The 20,625-nt window shown below is 53.6% G+C and overlaps 7 protein-coding genes across 7 annotated transcripts; 2 read left to right on the top strand and 5 right to left on the bottom strand.

Annotated features, from left to right (window-relative positions):
• Window positions 1-120: 120 nt before the first annotated feature.
• On the bottom strand, window positions 121-1,527 carry Z520_07976 (uncharacterized protein; the record flags this gene model as incomplete). The annotated part of the gene is made up of 3 exons (XM_016778473.1): window positions 121-575; window positions 645-1,319; window positions 1,500-1,527. The coding sequence occupies 3 exons, from the start codon at window positions 1,525-1,527 to the stop codon at window positions 121-123; spliced, it is 1,158 nt and encodes a 385-aa protein (XP_016630321.1).
• Window positions 1,528-3,201: 1,674 nt separating this feature from the next.
• Z520_07975 (60S ribosomal protein L5) lies at window positions 3,202-4,231 on the top strand (the record flags this gene model as incomplete). The annotated part of the gene is made up of 3 exons (XM_016778472.1): window positions 3,202-3,218; window positions 3,288-3,351; window positions 3,410-4,231. 3 exons carry the CDS (start codon window positions 3,202-3,204, stop codon window positions 4,229-4,231), a joined length of 903 nt encoding a protein of 300 aa, XP_016630320.1.
• Window positions 4,232-6,023: 1,792 nt separating this feature from the next.
• On the top strand, window positions 6,024-9,969 carry Z520_07974 (uncharacterized protein; the record flags this gene model as incomplete). Its single annotated transcript, XM_016778471.1, has 2 exons — window positions 6,024-9,270; window positions 9,326-9,969. The coding sequence occupies 2 exons, from the start codon at window positions 6,024-6,026 to the stop codon at window positions 9,967-9,969; spliced, it is 3,891 nt and encodes a 1,296-aa protein (XP_016630319.1).
• A 997-nt stretch (window positions 9,970-10,966) lies between these two features.
• Z520_07973 (uncharacterized protein) lies at window positions 10,967-12,336 on the bottom strand (the record flags this gene model as incomplete). Its single annotated transcript, XM_016778470.1, has 3 exons — window positions 10,967-11,723; window positions 11,787-12,168; window positions 12,279-12,336. The coding sequence occupies 3 exons, from the start codon at window positions 12,334-12,336 to the stop codon at window positions 10,967-10,969; spliced, it is 1,197 nt and encodes a 398-aa protein (XP_016630318.1).
• A 510-nt stretch (window positions 12,337-12,846) lies between these two features.
• Z520_07972 (uncharacterized protein) lies at window positions 12,847-14,343 on the bottom strand (the record flags this gene model as incomplete). The annotated part of the gene is made up of 1 exon (XM_016778469.1): window positions 12,847-14,343. One exon carries the CDS (start codon window positions 14,341-14,343, stop codon window positions 12,847-12,849), a length of 1,497 nt encoding a protein of 498 aa, XP_016630317.1.
• A 435-nt stretch (window positions 14,344-14,778) lies between these two features.
• On the bottom strand, window positions 14,779-15,885 carry Z520_07971 (uncharacterized protein; the record flags this gene model as incomplete). Its single annotated transcript, XM_016778468.1, has 1 exon — window positions 14,779-15,885. The coding sequence occupies one exon, from the start codon at window positions 15,883-15,885 to the stop codon at window positions 14,779-14,781; it is 1,107 nt and encodes a 368-aa protein (XP_016630316.1).
• A 507-nt stretch (window positions 15,886-16,392) lies between these two features.
• Z520_07970 (uncharacterized protein) lies at window positions 16,393-19,728 on the bottom strand (the record flags this gene model as incomplete). Its single annotated transcript, XM_016778467.1, has 1 exon — window positions 16,393-19,728. One exon carries the CDS (start codon window positions 19,726-19,728, stop codon window positions 16,393-16,395), a length of 3,336 nt encoding a protein of 1,111 aa, XP_016630315.1.
• Window positions 19,729-20,625: the final 897 nt, after the last annotated feature.

The following is a 20,625-nucleotide window of genomic DNA, read 5'->3' as shown; positions in this document are numbered from 1 at the left end:
AATGCATCAACTTGTGATGCCTCTGATTTGCGCCAGCAATGCAATTTCCCTTTCTCCTTATCCTGTTCGCGCCAGTGCCAGCCCAATGCATTGCGGTTCGTCATTCATTTCAGTTCATGCCTACTCAGGCAAAGGCAAGTCCTTCAAGTATGGCCAGCCGGTTTCCTCTTCCGGTTTCTCTGGCTCCATCCCCAAGCATCGCCTCAAGCATCTCACCTCCCCCTGCAATGCCGCGATGATGGTGTATTCTTCGCACCACTCATCCGTCCTCAATCGATGTGCTGTCCTAATCATCTCACACACCTTGAGTGTTTGCGCGTACCAGTTATCCCTATCGAGTCGAGACTGCAAGTGGTCATCCTTCTCCTGCTGCAAGAGGTCATTGTAATGTTTGCGTTGTCTCAAAAATCGACCCTCGATGTCGCCGCAGTAGTTTCGGATCTGTTCAACAGCTGTCCCCATTGCTTCTTCGTACATGGCGATCAAGCCTGTGTTCTCCTTTTGTTCGTGCTTGTAGAGTTCAACGAGCTGTTTCTGCTTCGCGAGTTCGAGTTCCAGTTCGCGGATACGTGCTTCTACCAAGGACAAGGATGTCAGTGAATCTGTGCTCACACGAAAACGCAAAGCACTGCGGTGTAACTTACTGTCATTTTCTGGCTGGGCCGGTTCACCCTCCGTAAGCGCTCCACTTGCACGTTTCGCGACCTCCTCGGCATTACGAGTGATAGAATTGACTTTTTCGCGGTTGCTCCTTAAGAGGGTTCCCAACTCCTGGATTTGGTTGAAGAGGTGATTCAAGTCTTGCTGGTGGCCGACTGGGAGAGACATGTATCCTGCAGCGGCTGCCGCGCCGGACCCAGGACCGTTGATGCCATTGCTGCCGTTGAGGGAGGAGGGTGCGGTAGGAGAGGCGTTCGCCATGCGGTTGCCAGCAGGAGGAAGAGAGGTATCGAGGGAAGGGAACGCGTTTGGGGAGGCCATATCGTCGCCGTAGGGACTGTAGCCGCGGATGTTGACGTAGATTGAAACTGGGTCGAGCTCAGGTTCTTCTTCGATGACAGAGGCCTCGCTGTTGAGATGATCTTGGAGGAGCTGGCTCAGTTCATTCGGTTCGACGAGCTGGGCGTTGGAAAATTGGCGGAGAAACTCATCGTCTTCCTCACTTTCCTGAACGGGCTCACTGGGGACAGATGGTCGACGAGAGGCGACCGGAGAGCGAAGAAACGCAGTGGCGTAGCCTGACGAGGTGGAAGGAGTTGTGAGTCGCGTCAGGCGACGACGATGCACTCGCAGGGGAGTTGCTGGTGGTGGTGGTGAACCTGAAATGAGACAAAAGTCAGGTCAACCTGAACGTTTCAAACTTGTAACTTTCCAAGGTTTGGGGAAGGGTTCATCTCGGAGAACGGAATTTCTGTTGTTCCGATGATGGGAGGGACTAGATCTGCACGGCTCGGCCCGAGATTGAGGGGCTGATAGCGATTGGTTTTCGGCAAACTTACCACCAGGGGAAGACGATGGAAGAGCCATCGTTGTCGCTTGTTAACAATGAAAGAAAAACGTGATTTTGAGGCAAGTTGGGCGACCAGGTCTAAATTCACGCCAAGATATCAAAGTTCACACTCACTACCGTCGTATCTATGGTTTGTAACGGGCGGGCACCGGAGAGACAATGCGAGCCAGATGACCTGGGAGCACGCCCTATATCCAAATGGTAATGAAGAGGGTTGAAGCGTTTGGGCTCATGGCAGCGGTGTGTACTTACCAATGTCTTTGAGCCCTGTCCGTTTGTTGCCGCTCCGAGCCGCACAGTAAGACCTTGGAGGAGCTCTTTGCACAACTAGTATACTGCTTGCGATTAGGCAGACCTCTTGGACTGACACTTGCGCTGGTGATTGTGGTGATGGTGCTAGTGGCATTTGAGCAGATCTCTGGTTCAGCATTCAGGAGTGTGTCTCCCACCCTCATTACTGTTCAAGTTAGAGATGACCGCTCCACCGTCTAGATACGTTGTCGAGGCAGAAACTCCACCGCCGGCACAAGGTCTCTCCAAATACATCCCACTTGAGGGCGATCATGGTGAACCCCATCAGCTCGTCTCTCTCTACAGAAGCAGGCGTGAGGAGCCAGGAAACCTCAGTAGAGCTACGCACTGGCTCCCTCCTTAAGCCCTCAAAAGTCTCTGGTGCATCGCCAGAAACCCTTCGCCTCCCAAAGGCTAACGCCCAGGAATGGCCAAGGGATATCCTGGCCTGCACATAAGGATAGCAATCGATGCGATGAATTATAAACAGCCACTCGCGGCTAGGCTGCTGGAGTGGATACTGCTAGCGACCAATGTCTGGCGTTTAACATGTCGCTACAATCGCACACAAGTGCTCAGCGAAAGAAGAAAAGTCTTCGTCGCCAAGTGCAGCATCAATATCTTTCACTGAAGTACCGGATGCCCCCTTTATGTCTGCAGTCGATAACCACGAAGCGTCCTACAGGTCGGTTGTTCCAATCCAGAGAGCCTGCGTGACCGAAAAGTACCAAGCGCATTAAAGTGCGGTTGGGATGCTCTTCCAGCGGTCCCGCCATCTCAAGACTCACGCAGAGAGACTTCAGCAAGCAATGTCTGGAACAAACCTTGACACACACTCCATACCTCTCGCATAGGCCAGCTGGCCTCCATGTTGGTAATCTCCTGATTTGCAGCCTTTTGAGATTTGAACCTACGTTCTGTGCGGGTCCGAAGGCTACTATTAATTTCCCACATTTACGTCTTCGCATCTCCTATATCTGCTTATTTATCGCCAGCGCCGAGTAGCAAGCACTGAGCGCTTGATGTTAAGCTCATTCCTAAAGGCGTAAAAGTGTGGCGGTGAACTTGGAGGTCAACGAGGCTGCGAGGCTGCGAGGCTGAGCTAAAATGAACCCCCACCAACCAAGAATTCTGGTTTGAGCGACAAATGAAAATCTTGGCGGCGCACACTTCTCAAACTTTAGCGATTGTCAATTCATCGCTTTTGGATATTGTCCAGTTCATCTTAGCTTTGAGTACTCCATTCCAACAAAGAGACTTTCGACAGTCTCTTCCAAACGACAAGATGTATGAGAGAATCCCTGCATGTTGCTGCGGAATTGGGTCTGCAGCGCAAAATGCTGATTCGGGGTTTTCATAGTGAACCAAAGTAATTCTTGGGACGGTCTCAAGTCGGCAATATGCCTTTCACCAAGCTGTAAGTTACAAGAGTTCGAATATCCTCAAGGAGTCTCCAGTCCCTGGAACTAACACTCGGCTGCCACAGCGTGAAGAATTCTCCCTACTACTCTCGTTTCCAGACCAAGTACAAGCGCAGACGGGCTGGCAAGGTATGGTGACGAGACTGCATCCCTCCTGTTGCAGACTGATGGCTGACGCTGAAACCAGACCGACTACTATGCTCGTAAGCGATTGATCAGCCAGGCCAAGAACAAGTACAACGCTCCCAAGTACCGCCTTGTCGTTCGCTTCACCAACCGCGACATCATCTGCCAATTGGTTACTGCGGAAATCACTGGCGACAAGGTCTTCGTTGCCGCGTACTCGCACGAGCTCAAGAGATACGGCATCAGCAATGGCTTGACCAACTGGTCTGCTGCCTATGCTACTGGCTTGCTGTTGGCTCGCCGTGCTCTCAAGAAGTTGGATCTGGACGAGCAGTTCACGGGTGTCGAAGAGCCGGATGGAGAATACAAGCTCACCGAGGCTGCTGAGGAGGATGGAGAGGAACGTCGTCCCTTCAAGTGCTTCCTCGATGTGGGTCTGCATCGTACTTCTACGGGAGCCCGTGTTTTCGGTGCGATGAAGGGAGCCTCTGATGGCGGGTTGTACATTCCCCACAACGAGAAGCGATTCCCTGGTTACGATCAAGAAAGCAAGGAATTGGACGCCGACACCCTGCGCAAGTACATCTTCGGTGGTCATGTTGCGGAGTACATGGAAACCCTCGCAGACGACGACGAGGAGCGCTACAAGTCTCAATTCGTCAAGTACATCGAAAGTGAGATCGAGGCAGATGGACTTGAGGACATGTACACCGAAGCCCACGCTGCGATCCGCGAGGATCCTTTCAAGAAGGACGAAGACGAAGGCGACAAGAAGTCTAAGGAGGAGTGGAAAGAAGAGGGCAAGAAACACAAAGTGCACAAGATGTCCAAGGAGGAGAAAGACCAACGAGTCAAGGAGAAGATTGCAGCTCTTGCTGCCTGAGTGCATTGACTGCGACATTGGCTGGTGCTCAGGAAAAAAGGAGTCACTCCGGCATTGTTGAGAAGCGTTCTATGGGCTGTCGATGACTTCGAGCCGGGAGATTTGAGGCCCATGATGTATGGAATTTGCCCCAAATAAACTCGGCTGGTGTGCCCATAATGAGTTTCATGGACTTCCTGCCACGATATCTGATGCCTGGCTCGCTAAAAGCATCTAAGATGAGACGAGAGGTCGTTATGGACCTGAAGACGGTCGATCATAGCTGGCTGGCACCCGCAAGACATGCCGAAATTTGTGCGGGAATGGTTTGAGGGCATCGAGGAATCCCATGAATTTTGCCCGAACAGTAATAATTTCCTTTGCTAGAATGTGCGACGAGTCTTACTGGTAATAGGCTGGAGTAGGACCTTTTGATCAGCCATTTTCGCCTTTTCGGGTCCAGCACATGTTTAGTATGGTCCCCATCGTTCTCGACGCTGTCTGACATAAGATGCTGAGCTGACCAGCCACCCTTAGGTGGCTCTAGGTGCCTCAAGGAGCCTCCAGGAGCCTCCAGGAGCCTCACAATTGACCCTTACTGTGCCTGGTGGATTGGTGAGCCCCATGTCTCGACCCCCAGAAGCCGTTGGCGAGTTCTCGCAAGGCCTTCCACTGGAGACAGGTCTAAGCAGAAGGTTCAGGTAGGCATCCAACTAAGCAATGCGGCAAGCAAGGGCTGGGGGGCCCGTATGCCAGGCACCGCTACAATGAAACGAAGTGGTGCCCAATGTTGACCAGTAGCCATGACAGTGGCCACTTTTTCCATGTTGTGTCATCAAGGGCTCATCATCACACTACGTGCTTTGGAAAGAAGATGAGAGATATATTATGGTCTCGGACGATGGTCTTTTTCCTCCTGCGGTCCTCGTGAACTGCTTGGTACATTTCTTTTCTTTCTCGGCCGGGTCACGCGTGCAGCCAGCGGGCACTTCGGAGGAGGCGCCATCATTAATCAGGGAACGTACGTCCGAGAAGCGAGAAGAGGTCGGCTGGAGATTCTCTTGGGATTCGACTTGTGACGCCAACAAGGGAGAGTTCCGTGACGGACGGCTGCCGAAATCCCACGATCTCCCCCGAACAGTCTTTTGCCTTCGTGCCCTGAAGGGACGCAAACGACATAGGGCTCATTATTCCATCCAGTATTCGGTACCGTTGCAATGACCGCATCGCAACGCCCCAGGAGCTGAAAGCCAGAGTTCACAGTGGTGTCACTGGTGCATGTCCTGGTGGTGCTGGTCCACTTCCCTAGGTCCCCTCAAGGGCCTCAACCCTTCTGTTGGCACCCCCCATTCAGCGGACTCCACCATCCTCTACAACCTCCGACCACCCACTAATACTACTAATATTACCGAACCTGGGCAATTCTCAGACGCATTGGCCGCACCGCGGTCACGGCACCCTAAGAATCCAGACCTTCTCCAGCGCCCAGCGCCTTATCAAGCTACCACCCGCAGGCTGGGTTGTAAGTGGCGGCCGATTCCTCCCACAAGATCCCAAAAGCCCAGACCGAAGTCGATCAGCGGTCTCTGGCCAACAACAATAGCCGTATTGCCTTCCCTGCGCCCTGCACCTGCACCTTTAACCCCGCCGACCACCCTGCGCAGAACCATCATCGCTTGTCATCCAGCTTCCCTCAAGTTCGACAACCATCCTTTTCCTTACCAACGAGGCCCTCGGTCCAGCCTGTATGACATCCCTACAGCAAAGTGTTGGATTCTAACTCTTGAGGCGTCTGCGCATCATCTCAGTCACAATGGCTGCGGCCACGGAAAGTGGTCTCGATGTTGACTGGCTGCTGCATTCCAAGAAAGGTGTGGTCCCACGATGTCGGCTCTCAGTCGCGGCTGCTTTGTCGTACTCTGAGCAGCGACTGTCGCAGAGAAGGGAAGCACTAACCATTCCATCAGATTTGGCTCATTCGGTGGGAGACAGAAACGGCCGAAACCCGGATTCACAGTCCTCCACGAAACCCCAAGTCAATCAGCGCGAGCCTGCAACTGCCCAGCCTCAACCTAATCACACACCACTCAAAGAGACGCAAAATGGAGTCCCTCCGGCGACGCAGCAACAAAAGTCTACAATCACTGTCAATGGCAAGGAGAATCACGCACAGCCTGCGGCGCAGAAGGCAGTCCCGGCTCCCCCCAAGCCTACTCAAAACCAGTCTCCCAGACCCACGATGTCGGGAGCCCAAAGCACGGAGGACAGCAAAAAAGGTTTAAAGCCAGGTGCACCCAACAAGAAAGAGGGCAGAAGAAGTTCGTGGATTTCAAGTTTCAGCTCCAAGTTCTCTTCGCCAACACCCTCGCGGAGTTCCAGCATAGATGTGCAACAAGCGAATCACACCCTGACAGCGTCTCCTCAGCCAAGCCCGAAGACGGAGTTGGTGAATCCATTTGATAAGAATCGATCACCCAAAGATGGGCAGAAAGAGACGAAAAAGGAAGAATCTAAACCTCCTGTCATCACCCATACTGCTCCTCGAAGACCTTCGGTCCTCGTTGCCGCCGGAAAGGAAACAAAGCTAGAGCATCCTGGATTTCTGTCGAGTGCTTTACGGAGACTGTCTTCCTCCTCAAACACCACAATGGGCAAAGGCGCAACTAGTGGAGCAATTTGCCCGAGAAGGGTCTTGAACCTCGACCCCCACCGCGAGCGTATCAAGATTAGCGAGTTTGACCAGAACAAGCTCAAGAGAGTGTCGTTTTGCGTAGATGTAGAGATTGCTGGATTTTCGTCCCAGGCTGACGAAGACCCCGAGCAATTCCATCGCCCAGCTGTGTCAAACGCACAGAAGCAGAATATCTCTACATCTGACAAGCAAGTAACCAGCAACAAGGACTCAAAGGACGCAAGGTTCAAAGAAAAAGGTGAGGGAGCAGCCTTGAGAGCTCCTAAGCCGACAGTCGAAGAAAAGGAAAAGGAAGAGGTAGTGCCGAGCAAACCGCAGCCAGAAGGTCAGGCTCCGGCGTCGGAGGAGAGAAAGGAGGCCAAAGATAAAGACACATCAGAAATGCTGCAAGGTCCCGAACCTATAGCCGTGCCTGGAACCCGGAAAAAGGAGAAAAAGAAACGGTCAGAAGCCGAACGGAAAGAGCGAAAGGAGCGCAAAAGACGTCACGCCGAAGCAAACGGTCTGGTACCGCTAGAGCTGACTCGGGAAGACGATGATTCAGACTCGAATTCGAGCACTACGCCACCAGGGGCCTCAACGCCCAGCAGGCGGCCTGCGGAGGGGGCGGATGGCCGTACGACGGATCCTTTAAGGATATACAAGCGCTGTTGTCAGCTGCGCGAGACCACGGTGTTGAGCAAAGTCAAAGAGCAAATATCCAAACCCTCCGCAGGTGTGGCAGAAGCCCCTGGCACAGTGGCGGTGATGGATCTTTCTGGGTATCCGATGCAGCTGCAGGATATTGTAACTCTAGGCGACTGGCTCGCTATCGTTCCTGTTCGGAAACTTGTCTTGGATAACTGCGGGTTGACAGATGAGGGCGTCCGGGTGATTTTGTCGGGCCTTTCGAGCTGCAAATCTGCTGAACAAGCTCGACAGAACAGGAAATTGCCGAAGAGACTGAACGGGAAGACCGGCAAAGAGCAAATGGGCGTAATCGAGAAGCTGTCTTTGAAGGAAAATCCAGGTATTACGAATCTGGGATGGAGGCACATTGCGCTTTTCATGCATATGTCGCGGTCGCTAAGGGCCATTGACCTGTCGGGGATTCCATTTCCAAAGGCAGGCGATCTCTCGCGGACAGTCTCTACAACGAGTTCCAACAGCAGTGGCTCGACTGATGCGACCTCGAGAGTGATGGATCTGGGAACTTTGGTCATCTACGCATTGGCTGAGCGTCTGGGTGACAAACTTGAAGAGCTGATACTCAGTGACTGTGGCCTTGCTACAGCCAACATTCGAGACCTCGTGGACTGCGCCATCAAATGCAGGATCCGGCGACTTGGACTTTCGGGCAACAATCTGGATCAGGAAGCCCTCGGCTACCTTGTGCGATATATCAAATCCGGTCACTGTGAAGGTCTCGATCTTGGAAGCAATGACCTACACGGGATTGCGTATATCCTTGCAGAAGCTGCTGACAATGACTGTCCCCTGTTCGCAATCAGCTTGTCAGATTGCAATTTGACGCCCGGCGATCTCAATTCGATCTTGATACCGTTTACAAAGTTGAAGAACCTCAAGTTCATCGACCTCTCCCGCAACATGGCTTTGTTCAACAGTCAGCCCAGCGCCGTTCCGGTTTTCAGAAAATTCCTCCCCAAATTGGCGCCATTGAAGCGTTTGCATCTCTCAGATGTGGGCATGACGTCTGAACAAGTGATTGCGCTGGCCGAGATCTTGCCTGATTGCCCATCGATGGCTCATCTCAGCATCTTGGACAATGCTCCTCTTATTCACGCCATGAACTCGAGAGACGCTAGCTCACAAGAGGAGGCTTGCGCATTCTTCGCGTCCTTGATGACCGCGGTCAGAGTGTCGGAGACTATCGTCGCTGTGGAGATTGAAATGCCTAGCGCAGACAGTAGTGAAGTTGTCAAAGCGCTGGCATCACAGGTTGTGGCTTACAGTCTTCGAAACATGGAGCGCACAACTCTGACTGAAGTCGGCGTCAAGCCGGACGAACTTACCGGGAAGGACGCTCCAGAAGTTTTGCTCCATCTTGTCGGTCATATGGACGGCTACTCGGCAAACTACGACAAGGACGAACCGGCGCCGGATGAGGACTATATGATTGCATCCACAGGAATAGTCAAAGCATTGGGTGTCTGTCTGGATCGCAAGGACGGCAATAGTCGCGCGCAGTCGAGAAACATCAGTCCTACAGCGAGTGGGACCTCCACGCCGAGAGGACCGCTACGGCAGAGGAGGGTGTCCAAGCCTCGGGACGTGAGCTTGGAGCTTTGTGAGAGTGCGAGAAAGATCCGGCGAAGGTTGCAGCCTGTCCTCGTTAAAGAAGATCGGGCGGGGAACCACGAAAACTATCGTAAGTCAGACCTCGAGGATTTGAAGAATATACCTTTACTGACGCAAGTAAACAGGTCGTCTGTTTTTCCTCGACCAGACCCTGCAGCGGATGATACAAAGATTCGAGGACGAGTATCCTGAGACCAAAGTCACTTCACTGTCTCCTCCAAATGGCAACAGCATGCCTTCGCCAGATCCATCCATGGAAGACACCTCTGTGCTATCGGAGTCGCTTGACTCCAACGGATTGCTCAAGATGACTGATGCTGACGACTACTTCCCTGCCGAACGTGAGGCACACGACGATTACGCCCTGAAACTGTCTCGAACGTCGTCCAATACGTCGCTTGCAGCTAAAGCTTTCACAGACGAAGAAGGCCGCATGCACCGTTTTGGACAGTCTATGAGGAGAGAAGTTCTTAAACCTACGGGCATGGACGATACTCTGCACGGATCACGAGCCACCGACGCGGACCCACCTCACCTAGCTGCTCTCCGGTCAAAGCTGGATGAACTTCGTGGAGAGGACATTCGGTACAGAGTGGAAAGGGAAGGCGCAGACAATGTTTTGCGAGAGCTAGGGCTGAACGCTCAAGAGCTTCTCATGCTGAGGGAGCAAGATCCCGAGGGCTTCAATGCCTTCAGAGAGTCGCAGCTGGCTGCGCAAATCAATGCGGGCATGCTTCCCGTGGATGAGATGAAGAGTGCGAAAGCGTGATTTGACAGCCATTTAGAGTGGTCAGGTACACTATGGAGGGGGAGACTTGTATACCATGTCGGATGCATGATGATATTTTGGCAATTTGCCTTGTGAGCGTTTTGTTTTAAGATCAGTCTACATGACGACGACGACGACTTTGACGAACTGGGGTGTATCACAGGCACCAGACCTGCGCTACCACTTGGTATAATGTTTTGATCTTGCATTTGAGTGCACTTGACTACGTCCTAGCAGACGACAGATCAAGAGGTGGAGAAGAGCAGAGAAGAAGGGAATATACTCGCTTGACATGAGTGACTAGCTCCAGCTCGAAACAGAGACACAGTCTGGCTCTGTGGGAGCATGACCGACTACATACTACTTCCCAATGTGCTGTTTTCCCCTTTCCCCTGCTTCACTTTTTCTTTTTTGCGCTTTGTCGATGACCCGGCTGCTTGTTTTACCCTAGGTGGAAAGGTGCTGTCTTGTATTAAGGTAAACGGGTAGAATAGAGAGAGAGGTGGTTGGCAGCATCTCTCGGAGCAAGAAGCCCAAAAGAAAAGTCGAAAAATAGACAAAAAAAAAGGAGGAGGCCGAGAGAAAATATTACATGATGTTTGATGCAATACGGTAATTTCCCGATAATCCCTTCACTCCAGAAATTCTTTTTTTTAATCTAATTCCCTACACCCGCATTGTCGTCTCAGGCCATTGCATGCTATAGTATATGGATGTGTGTGTGTGTGGATTGTATTTGTCTAATGCACTTCTTTTGGGGGGGTCGTTGGTTCATGGGGGGTCATGGTTCTCGTTGTCGTTCTCGTTGTCGTTCTCGTTTCATTTGTCGTTAAAATCATCGATATAGATATCATGTTCGTGTCGTCGCTCATATTGGATACCCTATTCGGACCAGATTTGAGGGGTTGGTTATGGCCGCGGTGGTCTGGACATTCTAGGACACATACTTCGCGCTGGTTAGGTGAGAGAGAGGTTGGCGGGCTGGCTTTTCGGAAGGTCATCCCCTTTTTGGCTGGGCCTGGAGCCTATCGGTCGTGGTGCGCAGCAGGGTCGACAGCGCGTTCCGACTGTCCCAGTTGCGGATTGTCCAGACCTCGACCTCCTTGCCGTCCACAATCTGCCTGCTCGACTTCAGGGGTTCGCCCACGGCAGCTTCCTCGGCCTCGTTGAGCCAGTCGCTCCACGCGGGGGTCTTGGGCGCCCAGCCGGCCTCCTTGACCCAGTTGCTCGTGCCCGTCACGGCGATGGCCTTCCACAGCGCCTCGGTGTAGGTGGGGGAGTAGTTGTCGACTTTGGCGCTGCGGGGCGGCGTGCCCCCGTGCACCTCGATGTGTTCGACCTCGAGTCTGGAGAGGTCCCAATGCTGGGCCGGGGGCAGGGCGGCGCCGATCCAGTAGAAGATGTTGATGAGCATGTAGGAGCCCGCAAAGGCCGTCTGGGTCTGGATCTTGGCGTTGGCCAGCGATATCACCCCGCCCATGAGCAACAGGGTCGAGATCAGTGAGAGGCCTCGGTAGATGGCCGTGCTTTTCACCGAGTAGATGCAACGCTCGCTGGGGTTGAAGTAGAGATACCGCGCCGTGCGTTCCTCGCAGCTCACCACGATAAACGCACCTTGCGGGTACTTGATGACCACGTCGCCGGGCGGAGAGTGAGGGTCGGGTTTGGGGTCGTTGGGCGTGGGTGACCACTTGTTGGCAATTCCGGTGACGGTGCTCAGAGTGGACAGCAGCACGGTCGCGAGCAACGACATCCTGGGGGAAGCGGCGAGTCAGTATCATGTTTCCCCGAGCACTAACAGTCCCTTTTGGACTTACCCATCCTCCCAATATATCGAAAGCCCAAGCAAGGCAGCGCTCATGGCCGTCCCCAGAAACGCCAACCAAGCCAACGGACCAAACCTCTTGATCGAGGGACGAGGCTTATTGTTTTCCCTGACCCGAACGCAACTGACGGTATTTGGACGCAGCTTGTCCCCCCGGTGCAAGGCATGGGCCACATGGTGGATGTCCTCCCCGGTGTTACCTGAATGGACTCCAATGACTTTGGCACCCGCCGTGGTCTCCAACTTTTCCGGCCGAGAGGGTCTGATGAAGATCTGAGGCGCAGGAAGGAGGCGGGGAAGGTAGATGAGGTAGCTCAGGGTGGCAACTTGGGCGATTGTCTCGACGGAACCTTCTCCAAGGATGGCGAGGAAACCTGTGCACCGAAGAGTTTGCTTAGCCGGTCTGACCTGATGTGGTTGCTGTGGTTGCTCTGGCTCGGTGTGCCTTCACTTTGCAGACCTGACGGATGGATCGACGACTTACCGACAATGTCCAGTTGAAAGCCCTGGTTATTGCTGATGTACTCGTCGATGAATCGCATCCTGATTCACTTTCGGCAGGAAAATACAAACAGCTATGCGGCAGGAAAGCATCGGGTCGTGGCAAACAAAACCGGACAGTCGGTGAACAAAACCACAGATGGCGTTCGACAGCCAAAAGCATCAGAAAGCAGGAGCCGATAGTAGTAGCAGCATTGTGGCCCCCAAACCCAATTCAAAAAACTCTTACTTCAATTCCAGCCACGCAGGGCCAACCTTGTGATAGAGGGGAAGGAAACTGTTTGGTTGAAGGACTCGGACTTTGGTGGCAGGTAGTTTGATCGACGAGAACTAGATCTCGTACTATGTACTAGTCAGCCACTCAGCCATGCTACATTGGGCCGAGGGTGATGCCGCTCTATTCCAGTGTTGCTCATTGCTTTCACGCCCTGCTCAGGCAAAAACATACAATAGGTACCTAGGTATATCCAGATTCTGCCGTCTGTCCAGAGTCTGTGGTGAAGCCGGTTCTACACCCTCCCGCGCTTTATCCAAGTCTCCTGTATACACGTCTAGAGAAACCGCCTCCACCTGAGATTCCGTCGAGCCCTGTTGACCTTGTCCATCACATCCTTGGATCCAAATGCAAACCAATTGGGCGCCATTGTGCGCTTGATATTGTCCAAAGTCTGCTCCACGGCCGCGATGAACTTCTCACTCGGCACGGCATTGGCTTCAACCACGCTCGCCAACGCCGCCAGAAACTCGCGCTGCAATGCCTGGTTGTCCTGCTTGCCTGGCTCGTCGGCGACCAAGGCGAGTTTCTTCTGCTCGTTCAAAGTCAGGTACCTTGTGGAGACGCCGCCGGTGCCGTCTGTCGCCGTGTATACCTGTCCAATCCACAACCCAGCCGAAGTTGACTGCCAGTCCAACGCTGCGTGGGTGTCTCGGATGATGTTGTGATCGGTAGTGACCCTCTCGGCAAAAAAGGGCTCCGCGAGTTGGATCTGGAGAGGTAGAGGATCAGGGCCACCCTGATTCGGCTCGTTGCCTTCAGCGTCAACACCGGCAATCTCAATTTCGCGGGTCGGTTCGAGGCAGAACAAGACCTTGGTGAGGATGATGGCGACCTCCAATCCGATCCACGGATAAGCCCACGCCGTCAGGCCGACTATCAAGACGGTCGAGACCAGGTCGAGAATACCACTGAAGAGGATCAGACCGCCTGCAACTCTCAAGATTGGCTGTTCGTAATTCGCCCCGTACACTTGGAACCCGCTGAGGTTGTTGAGGTGGAAACTGAGGATCACGCAGGTCACCTGCTCGCCGGCTGTGGGTATCTGGAGACAACGGTACTCAGGAGATCCCAGCCGATTAAGCTGAACTTCAGCCTTGCCCTGGCCGCGAGTAATTTGAATAATGATCATAGCGCCGAGCCACAGGCAAACACAGACAGTTTGCACGACGGTCAACAACCGGCCCGTACCGTTGGCTCCGTTCTTAACAGCCAGAAAGGTCTCGCCACTGTAGAGGGCTAGATAGATGGCGGAACCCACCAGCAGCCTGGCGTAGTTGTTCTGCTTCAGTCGAATGGTGGACGCACGCCCTCGAGCCTGGAACCACGCCTCGACCATGTAGGCTTCTGCCGGGTTGTGGTTGACGATGAGGCTCGTGGTATGCCGCTCCGCGGTGCCAGATGGAATATGCCGCAACTTTGGCATGAACCGGTTCACGTACTCGTCGTGAGCATAGGACAACTCGGCCACGGTATTGCGGTAGAGTTCGAAACTCCAGAGCAGGATGCCCAGCTGCAACTTGGACAACACTCGCCCAGCGCCAATTCCAGCCATCACAAACGACGCAGGGTAGGAGCGACTGGCAATAAGTTTGATGTTTTGGACCTTACCCGTCAAAACGGGGAGGAGAGTGAGGATAGAGTTCATGCCATTGATGTTCTGGACCGCTGACTGCCAATCCCTCCCAGGTGCGCCAGTAGTGAGATCCCTGGGGAGGACAACAGCTCTAGTCAAACCAAGAATGGTAAGGACAATCGCAGAGACTTGGGGCATGTTTTCTCATTTGCACCTCCTCTCCCTCTCTGCTTGTCCTCTGCATAAGAAGGTGAAAGCATGACAAAAACTCGGAGGCTGAAAATGCTCTCTAAATGAGCGCTGAATAGCGTATGTAGGCTCAGATCTCTCAGAGTGACTCGGAGTGACCGTGTGAATCAAAGCTCAAATTCAGGGGCTGCTCTTCAAGCCTCATGCCTCCCATCAGGCTGAAAGGCCCAAAACGGCTTCTTGCATGATCCAGTGGTGGACACGTGCCGTTGTCAAAGGATCCGATACGGTATCATCGAACCGGCCACAGTCTTGTCGCCGTTGCACTTTTCAGCATCAGCCTCGTAATAATGTTTGTTCTGGAACACGAGGCATAGACCCCCATGACTGGGCTCGCTTGGGTTTGAAACGTGACGACTTCTGCAAAACCTTCCCAGCCAATCCTTACGAATGTCTCACCGCCCAATCATCCGGCAATCGAAAGTCCGGCGGCAAGACATATTGTCCACGACAATGACCAGGAGTTGAGCAGCCTTCGAGATTGCAGCGGCCGTACAAGCGGCAGTAGCATTCTTTGGCGGGCGGGCATGCCAATGAATTCAGTTGATTCAGATCGATGTAAGAAGATTCACCCTGCGGCATGAACAAGATATGCCATATATATGACAGGATCCGGCCGGCGATGCGGTCGTCAGGCGGTGCTGCACTCCTGCCTTCGTCCAGCAGCCACTGTCGGAGAGCGATATATTCGTCGCGGGAATGTTGCCGCATGCGCTCCCGGGAAACAACAAACTGCGCGCAGCACTGCGATCGAATGGCATCCGTCCGTCCCAGAGACAACTTGGAAGAGCCCGTCTTGCCATCTGCTTCATCGTGGCCGCCGAACAGATCCACGATCGCCTGTGGTAATGCCCGATCTGACACCAAGCGCAAATTCCACGGCTCGAGCACAGAGCGCGTCAGCGTTTCCAGGCTGCCCTGCGCCGGCGCCTCAGTCGGGGAGCAGGTGCTGGCGCTCCAGTCGCACCGTAGATTGTGGTATCCGAACGGGGCGAGGGCAGCCGAAACATTCAAGGTCGCCAAGAGAGCTGCATTGTCGTAATCAGGAGCGTCATTGTGCCATGCCCAGCGTGAGCCGTGAACAAAGACGGCGCCGGCCGCAGGAAGGCGTTCGTAGTTGTCGATAAGGAAGGTGAGGTATGCCATGGCTTCGTGGCCCCGGTTCGCGGGCACTTGCAGATGCCACGAGGTCACGTCCTGATGGTCGGTCCTGTAGACGCACAGATGGTAAGAGGCTGCTAGAGCGTCAAGCCATGAACGGTCCTCGGCGCCAACTCTTGCCACCACTAGTGCGGGCTTTGTGTTCTCTTCCAAGCCGGGACAGCTGCCGCGAGGCTCAGGCAGGGTGGCGGAGGAGGTCTTGTAGTGGATTTTAGACCACGCAAAGGTCTTGGTAGTCGAGCCCCAATCATGGTTGGCGTAGATGATGAGAAACAGCACGGTCCAGAACAAGACGGCGTTGACTATGAGACTGCGAGTCGTTCGTCGCATTGGGAAGATATTGCAACAGTATCATGTCAACAATATGTCGCCTGATGGCCAATCTGGAGGGTGAAATGAATGATGGAAAGAATGTGCCGCTGTAGCCGCGGCGAGCCGGGCGACGTGTAGAGCGGCACCAGCTCGTTCCCCAAAAGAGGCACTTATCAAAAACCATGCATCATGCCAATGGTACCCAGGTAGGTTTCAATTCCACTCCCATCCGAGGGACTATTGCTATTCCAACACTCACACGGCCTTTGGGAGACCTTGGTGATCTATATGATAATGTTACATAAGAACAATAACCTTTGATACTAATAACAGACAAAAGAGCCTCCCCTGAATTGTCAATAGTAGCGACAAGAAAAGAAATGTCCGTTGCCAGACGGGTTGTCAGTCTATTGTGTGTCATCAGGTCATATATGCTTTTTTGGGTATCTCTTGAGAAAATCAAACTCCCGCGCCGTTGTTGTGGTCCGTTGATACAAAGTATGCCCGATGCATATGCAGTTCCCCTTACTTTTTAGTAATTTTCTCGTCGCTCTCACGGTTGGCTCTTCGGCCTGCGTCCACTTCTTCGACGCTGGAACCGCGCTCCCTGCCTCGGTCACTTGACAGTCCGCGTGAGAGGAAGCCGCGAAGCACATTGGGTCGGGAAGTCCGCTCGTTGACGTCTTGCAACGACCAGGGCATGAACTTGGGCTCCTGCTTGGCGATCTTGCAAAACAGAGTAGAGAAGATAAACTCTTCCCCCCGTCCATTAAACAGTGGGAGATGTCGATATCCCGTCTGCAGGCTGCTGAGCTTCGCTGTAAATGCCGCAAGCTGTCTGACCCCTTTGCCCGTGTGTCTTCCGTCGTCCGAGTTCAGGACGATGAATCGAACAAAGACAAGCTCCGGGTATTTCGTCTGCAGGCTAAGCTCAATGTTTTCTCCGAATTGAGGGTTGTAGCCATTGCCAAACCGGATCTGGGTCTGACGACGGTAGGGTAATCCAATTCCATGGTAGCCGTTTGAGTAAGTCTCGGTGCCGCCAGTGCCATTGGCTATTCCCCGAGCTCGGTCCTCTGCACTGAACATTTGCACTTCAATGAACGGATTCAGAGGGGTGTCTTTGCTCATATTCGCCGCCCGGGGTAGTTGTTGAGCTGAAATCACTTGGACCGAGAACCTGATCTTGTAGCGGGGCAGCTTCGTCCGATGCTCGAAATCTCCGGGCTTCGTCCGAGGCTTTCTGAGGTAGTCCGGCTTCAAGACATAGCCATATGCATCAGTTCCGGCGGCAAACATTGCCTGGTTCATCTGCATATGGGCGTCAAAGGTCTGCCAGTTCAAGGCAACCATTTGGACACCCCTCCTCCAGAAGGTGTTGGGATCAAAGTTGGACGACTGGAAGCGCAGAGTCTTGGGATAGACCCGGCACAAGTGATGAAGGTTGTGATCCTCAAAGAGAGCTTTGTGCTCGGTCGAGCGACAGAGCTCGATGGCCCTGTTCTCGTTGAGCGAGAATATATGGTTGTATTGTTGGAAGCGAAGGTCTCTGGCATCGCGGAGGGTATAGCCTTTCATATATACGCCGAGAGCAGAGAGCTGGGAACCGACCTTGCTCAGCTTCGGGGCAGGGCGTTGGATTGCGAGACTCGAAGGCGAGGTGGGCGCGACATCACTCTCCTCATCGGCACTGCTTCCGCTTGTTGCCGTGACCGATCTGTCAGTGGGAGAATAGATTGTCTCTGGTGGTGTTACTAGTGCGGGACTCGAGACATATGGTACCTTTGGAAGGACCCAGGTTGTCGGTTGGGTATTGAGCCTGTTCGGAGAACTAGCGCTCCGATCTCGATGCGCGGACGTAGGCTGCCGTGAGGCCGTGAGATCGGCGTGAAGTTCAGTGGACTTGACTTTGATGAGTATTTTGTACTTGAGATCTTCAGGCGAAGGAAGTTGTGTGGTAAAGCCAGGCAAAGGGTGAACAAGAAGCCGCTCTCCAAACACGTCATTCATAATCTGCACCATCTTGGCTTGTTGCTCGGCATCACAATGGACTTCCAGAGAAATGATCACTGGATAAGGGCTGACATCGAAGGCGCACCTTTGAATAGCGTTGATACAGTCCGAGAAGGGTACGGAACTGGTCCTGGTGCGACCGTGAGTCACTCTCGGGTTGCCGTCTTGACCGTTCCAGCAGTCAATCTCAACGCAGCGACATCCGTGTCGCAGCGCAGTGAGGTAGGTTTCGGCTGAAGCGGTGCCTCCCACTTGCCAACCGGTCAGATATGTGTTGTGAGAGCTTGAAATAAAGTATTCGCCAAGAGGCTGGTCAAACGTGGGGACCGGGGGATCAGGCATGGAATAAACATGGCAATCCTTGGAGACAATGAAAGATGCAAAAGCGTTGGCGTCAATGAGTCCGGATCTTTGCAGAGATGCATCCTCCGGAAAAGACATCGCTACCAAGTCATTGATCTTCTCTTCCCAGACACTGGGGTCTGCAAGGGAGGCGATGTCAATTCCTTGATAGCGCTTGAGGAAGTCGACGAACCGAGACCTCGTCACGCCCATGGCATTATCACCTTTCACTTCGTCGAAGATCTTCCTGATGTCGCTTCTTTCTCGAAGACGTCTCAGAAAGTCTCTGAATTGAGGATAGTCCAAGAGGTCCGACTTGTTGACGTCGACAGAATGAAAATGCTCCTCCAACTCCTTCTCTGGAATGTGGATATGGAGTTTACGACAAAGCATCTGTACGGTAGGGAGGTCAAGACCATCGGCTTTGGTGATGTTGTTCTTGATGGTCCGCTTCGCCATTTCATTGTCCCAGTGAGCTCGGACGACTGACTCGCGTTCGGTTGAGCCAACCATGCTCATCATCAGCTCCTCTCGATGCTTGGCCAGGCTCTCGAGTGTGTCGACCCACAGTCGGAGGTCCCGGTGGTTGCGAGCAACGAGGTGCACTGACTTGACTTGCTTCGCCGAGTCTGAGGTGGTATAGTTGATGGTGAAACACAGTTCTGGGTCGACGGCTTCACCACGGAGCTGCGATTGGAAGCTCGCAGCTTCCTCGCCACTTCGGATGCTCTTGATATTGTCAATGTGGAAGACTTTGGTTGTCACAGCGCCCTTCCACGAGACACGGGAACCCTCGACATCCATGAAGAATAATTTCTCTTGCTTTTTATTCTTGGTGATCTTGGTCAAGGGGCAGCCCGCCACTAGGTGCTCAGGGACGCACGGAGCTTGGCCCTCGGGACTCGTGTCTATCAATGTCGTGGGCTCGCTGGAAATGCTCATCGTATCACCGTACAGGCCCAACCCGGTCTGCAGGTCCAAGGGCAGAGCATCCAAGGACGGAGAGTCCATAGAGTACCCATTGGCAATGGCATTCTTGCTGTCACTTCGGCGTCTGGTGATTGGCCCTGTGCTTTCATCACGACGAGAATGCGCAGATGATGAAGCCTTCCTTCGCAGAGTCTGTCGCACGCCATCCTTGGCACTTTGGGAGAGCTTGCGTATCATTCCCACGGACTTCGGGCCTGCGGTGGGTTCCTTCGGAGGCGAGAAGACATGGGGAGAGACAAGGCTCTCGCCCAGCTCCAGGGGGACAGGGGTCCCAAGGTGAGGTAGGTGGTGGATTGAATGAGGCACCAAGGGAGAAGATTGGATCGAGCTGATATAAGGGCTTTGGGTCATGGAGGATGTGCTGTTGGCAGAAGCCGGAGTGACAGAGGATATATGTAGAGCCGTGTTCACTCGCGGGTTGGAGGGCATGCGAGCCAAGGCCCGCGGATGAGGCGATGGGGAGTTGTCACGGCTCCTCAGCGCCCTGGCAGAGGGCGAGGGCGTGGCAGAGATCATGGCTTTTTGAGAGAGGTGATTTTTTTTCAACGCAGCTCAGGTTCGAGGGTGACAATGTTGGGGAGTCCAGCTCTGTCTATAGCGTTTTGACGGCTTCATTATGCTGTCCTTTGCGCGGTGGGAGATCCGGATCAATGCCACCGAACTTGTAAAGAACTTAGCGGCGCAGCATTCAGCAGCCCTGGGCGAAGGCCATGTGGGCGCACGCCTGATGGTGGTGGTGCTGTAGCGGCTCTCCGGATTTGTGTTGGTGCAGCTGCAATGCAGGACCGGGGGGGCGCAGGTGGTCCAGACGCAAGGACAACGCGTTTCCGTGCGGTAGCGGTGTCAGATCGGAGGTGCGCAAGTCGTCGACAGGTCAAGGCTGGCCTTGCAGAAAGCGGGAGGTGGTTGCGTGGGAGGCTTGCAGCTTCGTTTGGCGAGCGCAGCCCAGCGCAATGCGGTGATGGATAGAAGAGGACTACACGCGGTGAGAGCGATGTAGGACGCAGTCAGATGGCCGGTCAGCTGCGGGTGGACAAGAGGAGCTTCAGCAGGTACAGAGCAAGAAGAGTGTCACGGCGCCGAGTTGGTGGGATGGTGTTGTCTTTGGTGTTTGTCTTGTTCGCAAGGGGGGTGGTAAAAGTGTGAGCGGACTCGAACAAAGGAAGGGACGAGGCAGATGCCACAAGTAGCGAGTTCTGCTCCCGATTGGGGACAGTCCAGCAGTAATTAAATTATTCTGTGCACAGCACAGCACAGCAGGAGTGGTCGAGTGGTCGGTTAGAGGAGAAAATGAGTCAAGGGAGTGTATGGGACGGCCGTGTTTGCAAGGCCGAATGCGAGAGAGGGAAAAAGGATAGGGCGGAGAAATGAGGATGAAATGAGCAATATGCACGAATGATGAATTTAGTGACT

This window comes from Fonsecaea multimorphosa, assembly GCF_000836435.1.
Source record: "Fonsecaea multimorphosa CBS 102226 unplaced genomic scaffold supercont1.17, whole genome shotgun sequence".
Taxonomy (NCBI): domain Eukaryota; kingdom Fungi; phylum Ascomycota; class Eurotiomycetes; order Chaetothyriales; family Herpotrichiellaceae; genus Fonsecaea; species Fonsecaea multimorphosa.
The sequence above is the reverse complement of the archived record's forward strand: the minus strand, read 5'-3'. Positions and strand labels throughout refer to the sequence as shown.